This window comes from Gobius niger (genome assembly GCF_951799975.1).
Source record: "Gobius niger genome assembly, chromosome: 17".
NCBI lineage: Eukaryota > Metazoa > Chordata > Actinopteri > Gobiiformes > Gobiidae > Gobius > Gobius niger.
This window is the reverse complement of record NC_136868.1, coordinates 24,592,520-24,610,924: the sequence shown is the minus strand read 5'-3', so window position 1 is coordinate 24,610,924 and position 18,405 is coordinate 24,592,520. Positions and strand designations below refer to the sequence as shown.

Genomic DNA, 18,405 nt, shown 5'->3' with positions numbered 1-18,405 from the left:
TCATGATTATGTTCCTCAGACTATTAATTAATGACACTGATTGAGATTGACCTAAATAGTTATTGATCACATTTCTGTATTGGGTTTCTCAATGCTTTATTTATGATAAGGAACCTTTCACACTGTTCGCCTCATGTACTCAGGTACAACCGAGCAATATGTATTGTCACTAGTGGGCAACCTTCAGATTCAACCATGAACATCTCTACTAACTGGACTACCGGCATTACCAGAGCAGACCAAACAAATAATCCCTAACATGACTACAAGAATCAAATCAAGAAGTCACAAACCAGTGCACTATTTGTGCCCATATTAATTGAAAGTGTCTGAGGAAACAAAGACAGTAAAATGTGTAATGCAACATAAAGTTTAACCTCAAAGTATTTACTGCTCCATATTTAAATTGGGCAGAAAACCACAGAAGGCTATTTGCAGCCCCCACCGCTGTCTGGAGCCCGCTCGATGAAGCCATAGCGGAAGCCACTTATTAAAGTTAGAAGAGAGGTAGCACAGTGGTGTTTTAGACTAAATCTGGCCGCGGGTGCTGCTACAAAAATGACAAGATTGTTCACAGCACACCTGGTTTACACGCTGTATGACATTTCTGCTCACATGGAAAAGCGGTTTGGTCAAATAAAGGTTTTTGTGGTACGCAGCTTGTGCATTGTTTTGTGTTTGTAAAATGCAGCACAAAATGATGAATTTTTAAAACGAATTAAAACATTTTTCCAACCCAGAACAGACTGTGACAACCCTCACAGAAAAAAATACAAATGTGTACACTGCTGGAATATACCCTGACTCAGAATGCACCATGGCTCTCTCTAACAACAGATAAACATCATGAAATTAAAGATCCAGAAAATGACTTCCTGCCGAGGTCAGCTCCTTGAGTGTATCCTATGGGAGCAGTGGAGAAGAGGGCACAAATGGATACCACTGCCCCGTAATTGGATATGAGGCCCGTGGTGGAAAAGATCCATCGTTGGCCACAAGTCCCACCCCATGGTGATATTGTTAAAAGTAGAGGTAGAGGTAGTTTCCGTCAAATGTTTATTATTATTATTATGGCAGCTGCATTTACAAAACAATAAAAACAAAAATGGTGTGTGTATGTGAGGTTACTCCTTTTCCATCATGAGGCCCATTCTCTGAAAGATGCTCTTCGTGTTCTGGTAATCATCATCATTGTCCTCAAAGTCTTCAGACTCCTGTAAAACAAAGTAGAAACTGGTATATGTTCTAGATCTAAAATACAAGTATAGCACATCATCAAGAAACAGAAACAAGACAATATATAGCAATATATAGCAAAATAAGAGTTAGCATGAGGTATTTAACGACAGTACTAATTCAAATCATACCACAATGCAACCCCTGGGACCATTAGAAGAAGGTTGATTATGTCGTTCCAAAGCCTGGATAAATTGAAAGGATGAGCGGGCAAGTAGAATTAAACCTTTTCAAGGATGGGAGGTGGTGTGGCAGGTGTGTCCTGGCTAGGGGCAGCTCAGGCCTATGTAACTCATGCCCCTAGAGGCCATAAGCGCTACTGCAGGTGTTGTAGCATGTTGCGGGTTTTTTTTGTACTCATTAATTGTCCGTGAAAGTAAATACTACGCTGACAGAAAAGACGAAGGGAGAGAGGGATATTGTACATCCAAATACACAATGGAGATACATTTTCCTCCACTCAAATTTGCCTGTAAATTCTGTTTAAGTGGTGCTAGCCCGCAGTTAGCTTTGCCTGTTAGCCTGTTAGCGATGTATTGGGTCTCTGGGTCAGAGCAGCAAAAGTTGCAAGCGGGGTTTTCTGGCCAGAGACACCGGGGGAGATGAAAGATCCCCAATCATCTCATATACATTTGTATTACCCCAGAGAGACCATACGAAAAGGATTTATTAAGGTAAACAAGTTACTAAGTACTGCTTTAAGATACATTTTATTATAAATAGTCAAAGCATGAAAGAAAAAAAGAAAATTTAAGCAAACTTAAAGATGCATTATGTGAAAAACAAAAACTTCTTATTACTGAGTATTTGACCTTTTAGTGACCAAGTGGTAAGCGAGGCAATTTAAGTTTATTCATCAGTGAACTCTATGTTGCCCTAGGAACCATTTTTTGGGGGGGTTTCTGGTAACTTTTCACTGCTGATGAAAGACCTGAGACTGACCCTCTCACCAGAAAACCTACAAAATAATTGCTTCTGGAGCATTATAGAGGCCACCGTGATCGAAAGTAAAGGCACCATGCTAACCACCATTCAGCTGCTGGGTCACAAAAAGGTCAACTACACACGGTTATCAAGTTTTTTTTGTGTGTGTGCAATAAAATTTCATAATACTCTTTTAACAACAAGAGTATATAGTATCTAAGAGTGTCAAAATGCTCATTGTAGTGTTCAATTCTCTTCACAAATGTTGCTTAAAAGTCATTAACTTGTCCTGGATCCCACCGGGGTTACCAAAAAAAAGTCTGGACACAGCCCCCGCAGCAACATTAACATTGTCTATGAAGTAGGATCACGATTCAGTCTTTACAATGTCTGCAATTTACACTTGTAACTCAATAAAAAGCCATCTGCTGTCACGGTGAACTGTCAATCAATGCTTTGTCATAGGAAATAATTATGTAAAACTGTCAAGAACTACACTTCATTTCCCGAGACTGCTCCTAAATGAAATTGCTTGACTTTGTAAATCAATGGATCTTACCGCCTTCTTCTTCTTCGGCTCTTCCCCTCCCATGTGGTGTGTCCAGGTCTCTTCCGCTGTCATCTGATCCTTTATCCTGGTTTGTGCCAAATCAAAGTATTTCCGTACACTCACGCTCTATCAATAAAGAAAAGCTATAGTTAGGAATTTACTGTGATGTTTAATCGCCCTTGGCAGTATCTGAGCTATGCCGTTATCTGTGATCCAGTCTGCTACCTCGTTCTTTATTGGTGCGTAGAAAGCCCTTGAGATTTCAAAAACACGAATCATTCCCAGGTCATCACACACAGCCAGGAGGTGCTGCTTGGCTATTGGGGGACGAAAAAAAAATAGACACAGTAAACAAGTCTAAATAAGGACAAGTTATGAGCAATGATTCATTTAAGAAGTTACAACTTAGTCAATGCCATAGTAGTTTATAATAATATTGGAGAAGGCATTAACTCACACGATGCATTCCAGGGTTTGATGCAGCTAATCCTGGCAGTGATAATATGAGCCAGGATCTGTGTGGGCTCACTGGTCTTCTCCAGCAGGTTCCACAGCTCAATGCTGCCATCCTCTCTCGCTATAAAGCAGACAGCTGGGCGGGACGGAGACCAGCACCCCACTGTGTAAAGCTGCTCCGAGCGGCTGCACTGGAAGATGGGCGCCTCCTAAAAAAACATTCAAACATATTCATCTCATATTCATACTAACAGTAAAAAGACCTTTCTATAAAAGGTATACTCCATGTTTTTTCCATACTGAGATATGTTCTTACCTGAGCTTAGACGAGTTGATGCTCACCTGTCTGGTCTTTGTGCGTGCGTTCAGTCACGCAAAAAGACCAAAGATGTTGTTAGCATTTAGCCTCTCCTCCTCTCCTCTATTGGGCCAAACGGAGGTGAAGTTAGAAGCGACTAAGCTCTTCCATGTTTTCCCTTTTTAAATACGGTTTCGTGAGTAGTTAAACAAACCAAGTATAGTTACACAAAATTAAACGTGGATTTTCTGAGCGGATAAAAAGGGGAACTATATTGTAACGCCTGGATGAGCTTGGTCACTTCTAACTTAACCCCGTTCGGCCCCAAGGAGGAGAGGAGGGGAGGCTAAATGCTAACAACATCTTTGGTCTTTTTGCGTGACTGAGCACATGCACACAAACCAGACAGGTACGCATCAACTCGTCTATGCTCAGGTAAGAACATATTTCAGTATGGAAAAAAAACATGGCTTGTTCCTTTAATCTGTATTTTAAAGTTCTTAAGACTACATCTTTTGGGTTATAAATGACATCAATGATATTGTAAAGGCAATTTGAGAACTGATGTTATATGTACTTTAAAAATACAAAGGGGAAAAGAGACACCACCTTATGACACAGATGACAAACGAAATATACAGGATTACAAAAACACCCTAAACATAACATCAATCCAGGTAATACGTACATGTCTAATGATTATTTATGTTCAAACTTAATCACTTTGTTAGTTTTGATTGTTTGTACATTTTAAATTGTTAGTTGTGTCCAAACTCATTTGCGACAGTCCTAACACATTTCTAACATCCCAATTACTAGGGAGGTACGGAGTTTGAAACTTGTGAAAAGTTGTCACTTTTCAGGGTCACTGTCACGGCAATGCTAACAAAAGCGACAAAAAACAAACAAACAAACAATGCTTTATACATTACATTTCATTCCTCTGACAGGAAAAATATCAGGCACAGGGCCTTTAACCATGTCCTTCTGGTTCTGTACAAAATTAGATGTTCAAGTTGTGCTTGACAAATAAAAGCGCCTTTTCACAAACAGACTGAGATGATGCGCTGGATGTTATCAGAGTTAGTTAAACCGTAGTAAAGTATGTCCAGCGGCATCCCTACCATGACACCCTCTTTCCAGATGGCAAAGTTCGACCCTCCTGTTGTCAAAATAATGTCCTTGAAGAAGGGTGAGCGTTGGACTGTGTTTACAGACAAGTGATGAATGGCCAGGCAGTGAAGAGGTTTGCTACCTGTGGGAAGAAGAGACACTACTGATAAATAGCTGTAATTACGCAGCGAAAAAGTGTGAATGAATATTTGATATCCTTGTTATTTTGCATGTGCTCGGAATAGATTTTCTGCTGGAGAGAAACATGTTGAAAATATATTACGCACAACAGGAAGTAGCGGGAGCCTATTGGTTTCAATGTTATGCCCTGATGTGATTTTCTTTGAAGAAAAATATGACCGGCGATAAGGTCTGCATGGTGCATCACAGCAAGAGCAAAAAATTGTTCTTTCATTTCACCCTCGCTTGTTATTTTGTCAGTACTAAAGCCCTGAATAATAGATTTGAAGACTCAAGCAGAGCCGCCTTTGGAATCAGACGTGACTGACATTTGCAACACTTTGCTGCAGGGTCAAGTGTTGTTGTTTTTTTCATTCAAAGCACAGGACTCACTTTGTAGACGACCGGCGTCATCCTTCTGCATTTTCCAGTCAGTGTATACTACTTCTCCATCCTAGGAATGAGCAAACATTAGTCATATTTCGGGCTGCGATTTGAATGGCTTCATGTAGCAAAGTGCAAACGCTGCTGAAAGTGAGGCATACCTGTGTTCCAATGTACAGCTTGGTATTGACATCTTTCAGTGCAGTGAGTGTTTTAGCTGAAGGTATCCTGAGCTCGCTATACAACGGTATGACCTTTGAGCCCTCTTCATCTTCATCTGTGGCAGGCAAAACACAGTGCTGGGTTTTTGGAAATCAACAGTGTGGACACTTGCCACACATTCACAATACGGGGACAGAGTTTTAGTAAACTATAACAGATTATTCAAGTATATGGAAACTAGAGGAACATATGGACAGTTGACAATGTGGCATTAATTATCTACATTTATACATATTTCTCTTCACATGACACCTTGGTATGCCTTGTGTCAAGAATATGCCGCCCAATAGGATAAGGAAACAGATTTTTGTATCCTTTGCATATACACAAATCTGATACATTACCTCTTGTCAAAGTGGCTAAAATCCCCTCCCTCTCAAATTTAAAGGTGATGTCTGTATGTAAGCTGTGCTCTCAGGGTTCAAAGGTACAAACTACAAGTGAACTTTGGCAGGTTTCACTATACTGTATGTGGGCATGCTATTCCTCTCTTAGCTACTAATACAAAAATCATGTAGTAGTAGCTGGGTAGGAGGGTAGCTAAGGTGAAATAAGTGTTATGGTAGGGGACATGAATGGGAGACAGAAACAGGATGGTAGAAAGGGACAGGGCTGAGCAGATGAGCAGTAATGGAGTAGGCCTTTCCTACACAAAAGCCTGTCTGTTAGTGAGGGACAGTGCAGCACTATCCGTTCACACTGCCTTATCAGCAGGCCGCTCCCAGTCAAGTCTGTCTCAGTGTCCAATCAGCTCGCAAAAGGGCAGATCATCATTGATTTCAAATAAACTTTTCTGGTGGTAATGGATGTAAAGATAAGAGATGACATGTTGTTTTTTAGGCCTGCACTTGCTTTCAGCCGCCATCCTTACTGAGCATTCAAAAGGGAAGTTTTACCTGTGAAGACCTACAGTCCTTCACATAACAAAACTGTTTACATTTTTCAGTCGAGGCAATCAACACAACAATGTTGGGGATCCCACGCACCCATTACACAGTCTCTTCTCTGGGCTGCCTTCAAGGAGGAGACCCTGGAGTTTCTGGGCCAGGTCCGGCTGGCAAATTACAGCCGCTGCACTTATTTAGGCAACATAATACTCATATGTTTCAGACTTCTTTCAAATAACTGCAATACTTGCAACAAAACTGGCGAGTAGATATTTTTTTCAACCACATAGTGAACATCACCCAGTAGTTTCACCCACAGTAGTTTCTTCCGTCAACGGGTGCCACCCATTACATTGCAGTCCAGTATTAAATCACAGGAGACTTCATTAAACTGTAATAACAGTGTGCCTGTGGGCAGCTGAAAACAGAGAGCGCTCATTTTATTGCCTTAGTTAGTGCGCGTATTAATTCTATAGCCCCCTGTGGCCAAAGCTATGTTTACAGAGGCAGCCCTTTCACAGGACAAAGACAGGTTTCTTCGTGACCACTCAGGACACACACCATCATCTTCTGAAGCATAGAGACACGGAGCAGCATATTGCAAAGAGCTGACAGTCAGTAAGGCTAATGCTCCGCAACTATGAGGGCCTTGTTTTGGACGTATCACTTAATATAGGCCTATGAAACTGGAGGAGAGATCAGGAAGACACGGAGGGGAGAGCGTGTATGCGGGTAAAGTATAAACTGATGCCCAGGACCTACTGGAATTAAAGTCTAACTATTTCACTGGAACGTGGTGAACACAAATTAAGATTTTGCACACAAAAAAGGAAATAAATAACCTACTTTCTGGTGTGACCATTTTTGTGATGTTTCATTATTTTACATTGTTTTGGGGATGGGTAAATCATAAAAAAAAAAAAAAAGAAAACTTCAACTTTACTTCACATAATTGCCATTTCATTGGTCGGTACTTACCACCAGCCTTGTCCAATGAAATCCAGAAATAATTAGAAAAGCATGAAAACTGTATTGGCTACAATTATATAATAAAACGTACATTGACAGGTTTGAGTGCCTTTGCAAGCCAAGATAATATTTTATCACAATGTACAACCACAACCCACATTTCTTCAAATATTGTGATCATGAAATACTGCGCTGCCACCACACTGTGCTAAGACCTAAATAATAATTTCCTCATTGACAGACTGAGGGACTGACTAGAGCCAACTTCAAGGCAGAATCCTCACCTGTCTGCTTCCCTTTCTTACCGCTACAGGTGTAATCATCAAAGCTCAACTTCAAAGGTGCGTGCTCCTCACTGGCTTCGATCTTTGGCAGCGAGACCTGACACATGACAGAGCAGAGGAAGAACCCTTATCAAATCTACAAGGCCAGACAGCTTTTTATTAAAAATCTAATTAAGTAACAAGCGTCTGTGTGTTGTGGTTTGATATCACACACGGTAATCAGCTGGAATGACCTGAAACAGCGGAGTCCACGTCCGGTCCAGGTGTTTGAATGTTTCAGGGGCACTGTAGGGTGACGTCTGATCCACTTTCGGCTTCTTCTCAGACACTGTTTGGCTTAGCAAGGTGGCCACTCTGATGTCCCAGAACAGTATAGAACTGGACAGGGAGAATATACAGCAGGTTCACAAAGTTTTCACACAGCAGTCATAGCAAAACACTTCTCATCTATTGGTATAAAGTGCGAGATCTGATTACTCGACACTACGGTCCTGATGAGCACATGGTCTGTCCGTATCAAAACAAACATAGCAGACGACGTGAGCAAATATGAATGAATGGAATCGCAAACATGAGTGAGAAACAGTGCCATCTTCAGCCAAATCAGAAGGCGAAGCACTGAAGCAGCTAATAAGAGGTGAGAGAAGTTACTAAGACTTGATATGGGGAGGCTTTTTATATGGGGAGTTACAAAGAGCCAGAATAATAAAACCAAACCTCAAGATGTCAAGTTGTGGATGAGCGTGTGGGGCTTACCGGTCAGGGGAGCAAGTGACAATCTGAACTGAAATGTTATACTTGTTCTCCATGGGTAATCCCGCTTTGGTCACCTAATCAGAGAGAGAGAGGGTCGCACAGTGAGACTAGAGAGACTTGTGTTTCGGCCTCTCCTGGGAGCACTTTGATGATTGCCTTGACTTTCTTTTTCAATGTTCAGCGACTCTCTGTTAACAGCTAGCATATAAACAACTGTAAAACCAGTATCAGTAAAAGTGCACATGCTTAAACACATATTTGTTATCAGCCTGTGCGCAAAATCCTCATACAAGATAAAAGACTGAACGGCTGTTATCCGGGATACTGTGAAACATTGTGTACTTTTGATATCTGATGAAATGGCTAAAAGTCGAAAACATAATGACCAAAAATGCAGATAAGGGACTAGACGTTTTGAAGTACGCTTTCTTTCGGGATGGAAAAATTCCAGGCAGCGAAGGCATGAAAAGCGTGAATAGGAAAAAATGTATAACAAAGAGGTATCATTTGAAACTTTTGGTGTAGATTACTGACATAAATGTAAATGTTCACTAATTTAATATTTTCATATGACAAAATTGCTATGGATAGACATTTATGGAGTTATTATGTTGACATGCTACATATAGTATCCTTTGAAATTACAACAGCAGGAAAATAATTGGGTGTGCAGAGTTTCTCCTTAAATCACATCACCATACAGTGGCTGAGGTCACATGTGCAGTTACCCCCTCCCTGCAATCCCTCTGCTCAGATTTACCTCAAATGTTTGTGGCAGCCAATGGACATCAGTAATTGGTGCTTTGTGGTTGTGCTCAAAGGCAGACACGGCGCTGTGGCGGACGACATTCATCTTATTCTCTTTCCCCTGATGGAGGTGAGACACATGGGGCACAGTCAGGGACAGTGAGTTTCAACATGGAGTTTGTGATTCAAGTGATTCAAACAATTTTGTACTCTTTTTGAGCGCAATATTACAGTAGAGACCTTCATCGGGCAAATTGCTGTTATTTTATTTTGCTGTTTTTTCAAATCAACTTATACTGTTTCCACCACATTGCTTTCATTTGGTGAGCCATTGTCCTCATGTGAACAGAGCCCAGATTTTAATTGCTCGTTTCACAGATAAGCCCTGCAACAGGTGCGTGGCGAGCGAGGCTTTCTCAGCGCCACACATTAATGTAAAAAGCTTTTCGCTGATACCGCTGGCTGATGTTTACAGTGCAAACACAAAGCAGAAGTGATTTCCATGTGTGCAATGGAGGGTTGGTGTAACAGCTGGACCGTGTGCGCCCATGCTGTTGACTCTGGAGAATGAAGCGCAAACAAGGACAAAGAGAACGGAGGGAGGTACGAGGGGTGGAGAGGAAGAGGCAATAGAGGAGGAAGTGCAGTGTTGAGTGGGAACGGGGCAGCTGCTCCACTGTAGAGCCCATAAAACACACAAAGCAAATGAGGACTGGATGATCGGGGCATATGTGCCCATTTCAATCATGCAGCCAGAGCCGGTGCTGGCCCTTCTGGGGCCCTAAGCAAAAATCCACACGGGGGCCCTACAGTAGCTATTCGATGAAGAGAGAATCCATTTATGGTCAAAACAGTTCCACTGTTCCAGGGCAGAAGCAGAACATACAGACCTCAATTCAGGCCCTGCCCCCTGTGTGAGAGCCACTAACCACTAAGCCACTGTGAGACTGGTATTTAGGACGACTACTAGTCTATTTCCCTTTTTAAAATAGTAAATGGCAAATGGTCCCATTCTCTCACCTCTGGTCCCTGACCCACAGATTGGGAACCGCTGATTTAAAACCTGCTCCTGGCGGTTGTTTCTGTCTGAGCACTGAGAATTAGTCTGTGAGTCGCCCAATTCGTTTTAGATTGTGCACATTCAGAGAACCAGAGTTACTGTAAGTTACTGTGATCATGAGAACCATGTGGATTCAACTCAACAAAAAGGCCACGGACACGGCTTTACTCTCGTCCACTCGCCAAACTGCTGTCCTGATGCCCCAGACTCACCAGCACAATAAGAAGAGAGTTCAACCTCTTAACTCCCGCCTGAACCGAGAGCATTTTCTCCAGTTCAGCTTTACCCAAATCCTGTAGGCCAGTGTAACACCTCATTTGAAAGCTAAGACCTACAAAACTATATTGATCTTTTTCCTCACGTCATCAGATTTTTTTTCATCATTTTTGTCAATTTTTTGTGACTTTTTTGTCACTTTTTCGTCCAATTATTCGCATTTTTTTTGGTCAAATTCTTATCACTTTTTTGTCCATTTTTTGTCACATTTTTTTTTTCAAATTTTTGTCCATTTTTGTCTTTTTTTTGTAAATTTTTTGTTCCTTGTGTCACATTTTCATCCTTTGTTTTCGTTTCAGTTTTATTGCTATACTCACACCTTTTTTCCAGAGGCTTTTGGATTGGGGTTAAGCTGGAGAAAATGTGCTCGGTTCAGGTGGGAGTTAAGGGGTTAAATGAGAGAGAGGCCCAGAGTTGCAGCCCAGAGTCCGCGCAGGGAAAACATGAGAGCAGCGCTCGGGACACGGGTGACATGATGCAGCCGCGGAGGAGCCGCGCATGAGGCGAAGCACCGGGAGACAGACGGCCGAGCGGGACACGAGCGGAGAAGCACTCGCGCTTTGGAAGAGACCGGGGGAAGGCAGTCGGTCTCTCCTGCTCATTCACTTCACCAGACTACTCCGTGTTGGTGTTATATGTGGCGAAGTAGGCGGAGAGTGAGTGCGCGCTGGAAGAGCCTGTCCCCGTAACAAAGCGTTGATTAATCAGTGAAACAACAACCGTAGTTTGACTGAGATGCGGGGCCCTTGCAGCCGCGGGGGCCCTACGCACCTTGCGTAGTCTGCGTATAGGAAGAACCGGCTCTGCATGCAGCCCAGTGGAGGAGGTGACGGAGGCTCAGGCCTTTAGATTAGGGTGATATAACACTACAAACCGCTGGGCGAGAGGTGGCCCCTGAAATCAATATTGTAGGCTTTGGTTTTAAAACAAACTTGGCCTTGTTGTTGTGAGTATTTATAGAGTGAGTGAGGGGTAAGTGCTGGTTGGTGGGGTGATGGCACAGATTAGCAGCCTCGCTACCATCAGTCTACCCCAGGGCAGCTATGGCTACAATAGCTAGAATAGAAAAATGACTACATTGTAGAGCTTTGAGGAAGTTGAGAAACTCAGGCTTGTAAAACAGACTGCAATACTTAATAAATACTTACATACATGTTCAATATTCCAATGAATAGCATTCACTGAATGACTTAAAGGGACTATACAGTTTAAAAATGTTAAAATTAAGTATTTTTCTCCTCCTACATGTTCCAACAATGTCCTAAGGTGTAGAATGAGCCCAGACCTATTCACCCCAACTGCCTCTAAAATCCTGCACTGTCACTCAAAAAAGGTGACCTGAGATGGCAGTAGTGAGTATAAAATGGCTAACTTGCATCTAGCCCCTTTAAAAAAGGTTGAGATAGTCAGTAAACTAAACCAGTGTGTAGCCTCCTTTATTCTTATAGCCATATATGGTTAACTGTATTCAAAGGCCCTGTATCTAATAATTTCTCATTTTCAAACTGAAAAGGGGAGCTCTAGTTCATCTTTATTTGTTACTTGTGGTTCATTTTTTTTTTCTAACTGTCCTAATACATTCTGAACGTCCCAATCCTTTGTGACAATGAGTTTATACCAAGCATTTTACCCCCTTTCAGGAGGCAGAGTAGCACAGTAATAGTATGTACATACAAAAACCTGCTTTGTTTTTAGCATCTGTGTAACTCATGGAAACCATCGCTAAAAATACGGCACGCAGCGACCCCCCCTTTGGATTCCACTCTAAATCTGTTTGAAAATTGGGAAAAATGGAGACAGCACCTTTAACCATTGAGCCATTCTCGCATGTTTTCATATGTGCTGTACTTTTAAGATCTAGATTTGACCGCTTATTACAGCTTGGGGATGCTTTAAAAAGTAGCATTAGGCCTTCATATCCAGATTTAATGACAGAGCGGGCATACAAAAAAAATCAAGTCAACATATCATCATCTGGCATCTTACGGAGTGCAGCTTGTCCGAAAATATGTCTCTCTTTTTTTTTGAATGAACCACAGTGACATCACCAGAAGCCAAAGAACTACAGTAACTGATACCACATGTACTACTCTGAAAGACACAAAATCCTACACATTGCATGGGGACCGGATTCATCTACTTACAAAAGCCTTAGTGTTGACGGGCCCGTTTCTCCCAGCAGGCTGTATCGCTTGTAGCTGCGTGACGAAAGCAGAAATGTCCCATAAAACGACCTGAAAGTAGCGCACACAGTTCAAAATCAGTACAATGCATGTGACATAACAAGGTAACAGGATAACGGCAGTAGTAAACTATGATCACAATGTATATAGAACAAGAAAGGAAACGTGGATCCATTACCTGGCCATTCACACAGCCGCCGACAATGATGTTCGGGTCAGAAGGGGAAAATTCGAATACTAAAATATCATCGGGGCATTCGAGCAACAACTGCAAAACAAAACAAAAAAACGAGAAGCAGACTTTCAATATAAAATTAGGGAACATAATTGAAGCATTTTCCGAACCTTCAGCTTTAACCTGTCAATTCCTAACCCTGAACCAGACATTGAGATCAAAACTATAAATATAACTAACATAATTATAAAAATCTCCAAGGAACACCATCTCCTTTCTTGAGCTCATCCACTTGGACAAAACGCAGAGAATTTACTGAGTCTCATTAAATGTCAGCAGTGACTTCTGGGTTGTGCTTTATTATGTTAAATGACTCCACCAGAGAAGAGTGAAACCGGAGCGTGGCCGACGTCATGCAGAACTCACATTACCCCTGAGTGATTTAGCAGATCACATGTATTGATTATGCGTCTAGGTCAAATCAATTCAATGTCTCAAGTTTTCCTGCCGCAGATAGGGCTATCTATCAGATGACAACACATGACTCTCTGTAAAGATTGTTATGGGAGGGTACTTGACTTAATAATCATAGTTCAAAATAATATATTGAGGAAATGTGTCCCAGAAACTCAGATGGAGATAGAAGATGGAAAAATACTGTCCATTAACATCACATGCTTGTTATGAGGTCTTAGGTCATCTCAAAACATGCAATGGATTGATGGCAGACAAACTATTTGAAATGATTTGTGTACCTGAGGAGTATCAGGATCCACAAAACTGTAGAAAAGGATGAAGGAGGGCGTGACTGGTTTTCGGGACTCCTTCACTGCCGTTACAGAGATGGCTACAACACCTGAAATAAGAACATGATCAAATAGAAAACTCCCTCAAAATAACTATACTTACAATGGCTTCAATAAGTATTCATACCCCTCTATCTACACCCATGGTCTGAAAACGTCACATTGATTTTTGTTTCACTTTCACAGTCTCACCACAGTGTCTGTTATAACATATTATTGTATTGTAAAGTGTGAATTTTGAATTTATGATGCACTTAGTCTGGAGGATTGGACTTTGTTTTTGGACCTGCGTATTTGACCTTTCAGTGACCCGGTGACTGCTTGCGTGGTGAGCACAGCGCCTTTACACTCCATCCAGAAAACCTGAAGTAAAACTGATGTTGAAGCATCATAGAGGCCACCTGAATGTAAAGTAACCATCCATACTGTTTCACTGAATGGTCAAATACGCACTAATATTCACTTTTTTTTCCTATTTTTTTTTTTTTACATAAATGTTGCATAATCCACCAAGAGACCTTTTGAAACGACTGCATGGATTCGACTCGTTTACCATAGAGAGTTGGGTGCCAGTTGAGACAGCTGATGTTCTTGTCTTTGATATGCTTCTGGTCTGTGAAAGTCTGACAGAGCTTTAACCCTTCGGCCGCCTGCATTGACCAGTCACCCTCGTCACTGTCCACGCCCTGATCTATCCAGTCATCACAAAAGATATTCATAATGGTTTCCAGTTGTAGAGCTTGCATGACCCTGTAAGGAAACGCAGCCTGGGTAAAGGGAATCCCAATGTGATACGGTATTTTACCTCCAAAGTAAAGTACTGACCGTGGTGTGACTGTATCCAAGAAATTCTTCAAGTTTTCAGATTGTAATAGCTCTTTGCATTCTTCCTCTGGGAATTGTTCCGGCTTGTATTGTGTGCACATATTTTTATTACGTTTCCTAAAGAGAAAAATATGGAAAACATGGTTTGTCAAATTATGATGAGCAAATTTGAGATTACACATTGTTTATTTTTGCTGTATAAAAACCTTTTATCAGTAATATGAACACCAGTTTTATATCCTGTAGTCATGGCAAACAACAGCTCATGAAAATTTGACTGTAATACAGAGTTATTCATTATTTCTCTCCATTATATAAGTGTATGTTGTTGTAGCTTGCCCCAGGTAGACACATTTGCAGTGTTTAGTAAATGATGATCTTCCAGCAGCTTACCACAGCGTCTGACTGCTGCTGCTGTGGAGCTGGGGGACTGCCTGCATCCCACAGTCCCTCTGCATCTGTTTAATGCTGAATCTGCTGTCCTGGTACGAAGCACACTCCAGGTAGCCATCTTTAACATCTGCAGCGCTGCGGTCAGAGAAACACACAGCTGCGCCAAACTTGCGCCGCACTCTGGAAAACTTGAACCACAACTGGGAACGGGAGAGAAATTGGTAATAAAAAAATATATGGATGAAACAACCACAGATCGATTAATCGCGACCAGTTGATTATGTAAAAACAGTAAGTACAACATGGTAACTGAATGAAAATGCTAGCCATGTGTCCAGGTAATTTATAATCCTTATACTGGGTTAAGGGTTAGTTAATTACTAAATAATTTAGGCGTGTGTGTAAATTAGGTGTGTAATAAAAATGTAGTACCTTTTCTCGTGTTTCTTTGACAGACTCCTCCTCGATCTCTACCTCACTGCCAAGAGAGACCCATGGTATAGGTTCAGGAGTTTTGCATATTTCAATGACAGGTTCTTCTGGTGAAGGAGGTTTTGGAGGCTGTGGCTGGTGAAAATGTAAAAAAAAAAAAAAGATTTAGCTCACTGTAGTGTAAACTTTCAGCCATTTTTTTATGTTAAGCCACAATGAAAAGAGAGGCTCACAGTGAGTAATTTGTCCTTGGCTTCTGGTGTGAGAACCAAATAGAAGTTATTACCATAGGTGAAATTCCTGTCATACACCAGCAAGAGTTCATCCTCTGGATACTCCTGCCAATAAAAAGAAAGTATGGTACATTTTTAGGAATAATGTATTTTTTACTCACATCACAGGACAGTTTGTCTCTTAGAAAATGTGGTGTTGCTTTAGACACAGCAACATATACAATGTTACGTTCCGCAGTTTGGCTTTAATTCAATCTAAATTAATACATCTTTAATTTACTCTACGACTGAATCAACCAGTTTGAAACCATCCTTTCTGCGGCTGGTCACTGTTCCCACAACTTGCTAGCTGTCTGTGCAGTGACGTCAAAGTTCTCTGGGTTATTGTCTGAAAGGTACACATGACAATAGCCCCCCTCACCTGAATGATCTTCTTAACAGGGCTGAAATCGGACACGGCGGCCCTGTTCCTCATGTCCTGTAGGATGTCATCCTTTAGCAGCAGCTTGTAGGGACTGTCCGCTGTCACATCCTCGTCAGCCTCACATTCAAACAGCACCTGGGTCACGGTGGTCAGGACCAGGGGGAAGATGTCTTCAGGGTGTTCTTTGTGGGTCATGGAGGTGGGAGAAAGACAGATGTTAGGATTATGTTTAGGCTTTGCAAAATGAATACTACTCAAAAGGTTGATCGTGGAGTTCTGTTAAGCAAGGCGAGCAGCACATCGGGTCATCAGACAAATCCAATTCATGCTGCTACTAGAACATACATAGAGTGACAAAATGAGACATCATTTCCCCCCCCGCTGTGTCTGATGATCAAACGCACAGCACCTCTGATCTTTCGAAGCCCCTCCCCATAGTCTGGACCACCCCACCGCAGTATCACAAGATGAAACAGTCTCTGAAAGCACACGCCGTCCAAAAATGTGCGGAAGTGCCGCTGTTTTGGTCTGGTATGCAAAGATATGAAACAATAATGCTGAGAGTTACCAAACGTGTTACTGGCATAAAACCCACAACCACATAAGCATTTTATGAAATCATATCTATGGCCCATCAGTGACACTCTTTTAAGAACACGCTGTACAGTAAACACGGTTGTGCATAATCACTGCTTGTGGTCTGGGTCTTCAAAGCCTCTTCACAAGGTTGCAGTAGGGGACGCTTAAGTAACCACTTCCAGCTGGGTGTGTCAACCTTCCCCACTCACACCACTTAGGCCTCATGCCAAATCATTGTAGTGGAAACTCACACCCCTCATTTCACCCAGGCTATGTGTCAACTATACATGCCACTTGCATTCATGGGAAGTATTTGCTTGAGAGACAAACAGCGTGAAGTGCAATGTCCCATGACCCCAAGAATGCAATGAGCAGGGAGCATAATGAAGGATATTTTTAAGATGTCTGGGCGTCTCAGTAAGAAGTTTAGTTTTTTTCAGTCATAGGCCCGTACAGTATTTCTATAATTATACTTACCACAGGAATAATACGGAATAATACAAAGAAAAAAACCTGTGCCCTTTAAACAATACTAAGTGGCCTAATTCCTACAATGGCTAAATTAATGGGAAAATCAGAGCCTCTCATATATATAACTTTGTGTGTCTTCAACCTACCAGCTTCCTCAACTGCTTCTGGCACCTTATTTGACTTTCCTGAATGCAAAAGCCATGGGGTTAGCTCGCCTCATTCACTACACTCACAAGTCACAGTAGACAATCACATTAGCTAAGTGCTTCTTCATCACTGACCTTTCCCTTGCACCTTATTACCCGCTTTGCCCTTGCCTTTCTTGGGAGCCATACTGGATCAAATCAACAGGAAAAGGAGACGTGGGTGTATTTACCATGGCCTGCCTGAAAAAAACATCTAATAACAACAACAACAGCACAAATGAATGCAATCGAGTTATATCAACCAGGGGCAGTACGGTCTAGGACCCTTGGGGGTACTTGAGCACTTAGCAGGGGGTACTTGGAATAAAAAAAGAAAGTGAAACTGAGTAGAATTTCAATGTTTTTCAGTAAAAGGTTTGATTTTGAGAGTAATTTAGCTTAATTTTGAACACAACACACTATTAAATACTGAGTGATCTCAGTTTAGTTGGTTACTTTGTAATAATATTGGCAAGATCCTCGAGGTAGGGGGTACTTGGAGTATAAATGAATGACACAAGGGGTACCCAAGACAGAAAAGGTCGGGAACCCCTGGCCTACGTGATGACGGTAGGCGTGGAGTGGACATAGGCTTTGTCAGGGAGGTTGTCAATGCAAGTGGCGCCATCTTCTGGAGAGTAAGTGAAATGCCACCGCTGCATAGTTATTTATTCTAAAGTGTTTTTTAAGCTGTGGTGTTGCATTATCTCCTTTTATCCACTTTTTTAGTTGCATTTGCATCCTCGTGTTCGTCCCTTTCTTCAAGAAGCCTTTAGGTAAAAACCAAACTGGAGAGAATGTGCTCGGTTCAGGCGGGGGTTAAGAGGCTAACCTAGTGGGGAAATTAGCAAAACAACGCGAAGAGACAACTTCTGAACATGCACATATTATTGATTATTGATTTAATAATAGTTTGACAAACAACGCATGATGTATTTTTTTTTTTTTTTTTACCGCTTTCTTGAACCATTGTAGTTTGTTGAACTCCACACTTCCGACTCGAGCAGCGGCGGCGCGGTTGTTTGGTTGCCACGGGTTACGGGGGTGGCGCTGATTTTGAGTGACACCTGAGACAACCAATCAGAGACCGGTAGTAAACTGACGAAGCAAGAGTCACCTGCCAGAGCTGCCTGTCCAGTTGAGAACTCTTCTGACAGGACAGCGTTGTAAAGTTGTACAAGTCGTGTAATAATAGTTCTCTGTGAAAGACTAAAGTTGGGGGGAAAAAAAAAAAGTTTAGCATTTAGCAGACATCTGACCGACAAACAGGTGCGTAAATACAATTACATTTCTTCTCTTCAAACATAAAGCTGTAGACTAAGGTTATTCTAAGTAACCAATCTGTTTCTTTTCACTT

General features: G+C 41.7%; 1 protein-coding gene across 1 annotated transcript; it reads right to left on the bottom strand.

Annotated features, from left to right (window-relative positions):
• Nucleotides 1-1,124: 1,124 nt before the first annotated feature.
• On the bottom strand, nt 1,125-18,084 carry dnai3 (dynein axonemal intermediate chain 3; the record flags this gene model as incomplete). Its single annotated transcript, XM_079574413.1, has 21 exons — nt 18,003-18,084; nt 15,811-15,995; nt 15,390-15,494; nt 15,157-15,291; nt 14,725-14,924; nt 14,332-14,448; nt 14,060-14,256; nt 13,456-13,556; nt 12,704-12,793; nt 12,487-12,576; nt 9,020-9,127; nt 8,260-8,333; nt 7,737-7,881; nt 7,504-7,600; nt 5,303-5,418; nt 5,151-5,211; nt 4,589-4,719; nt 3,168-3,375; nt 2,936-3,027; nt 2,720-2,836; nt 1,125-1,214 (listed from the first exon to the last, which is right to left on the bottom strand). The coding sequence occupies exons 1-21, from the start codon at nt 18,016-18,018 to the stop codon at nt 1,125-1,127; spliced, it is 2,475 nt and encodes an 824-aa protein (XP_079430539.1). The 5' UTR covers nt 18,019-18,084.
• Between the last annotated feature and the right edge of the window lie 321 nt (nt 18,085-18,405).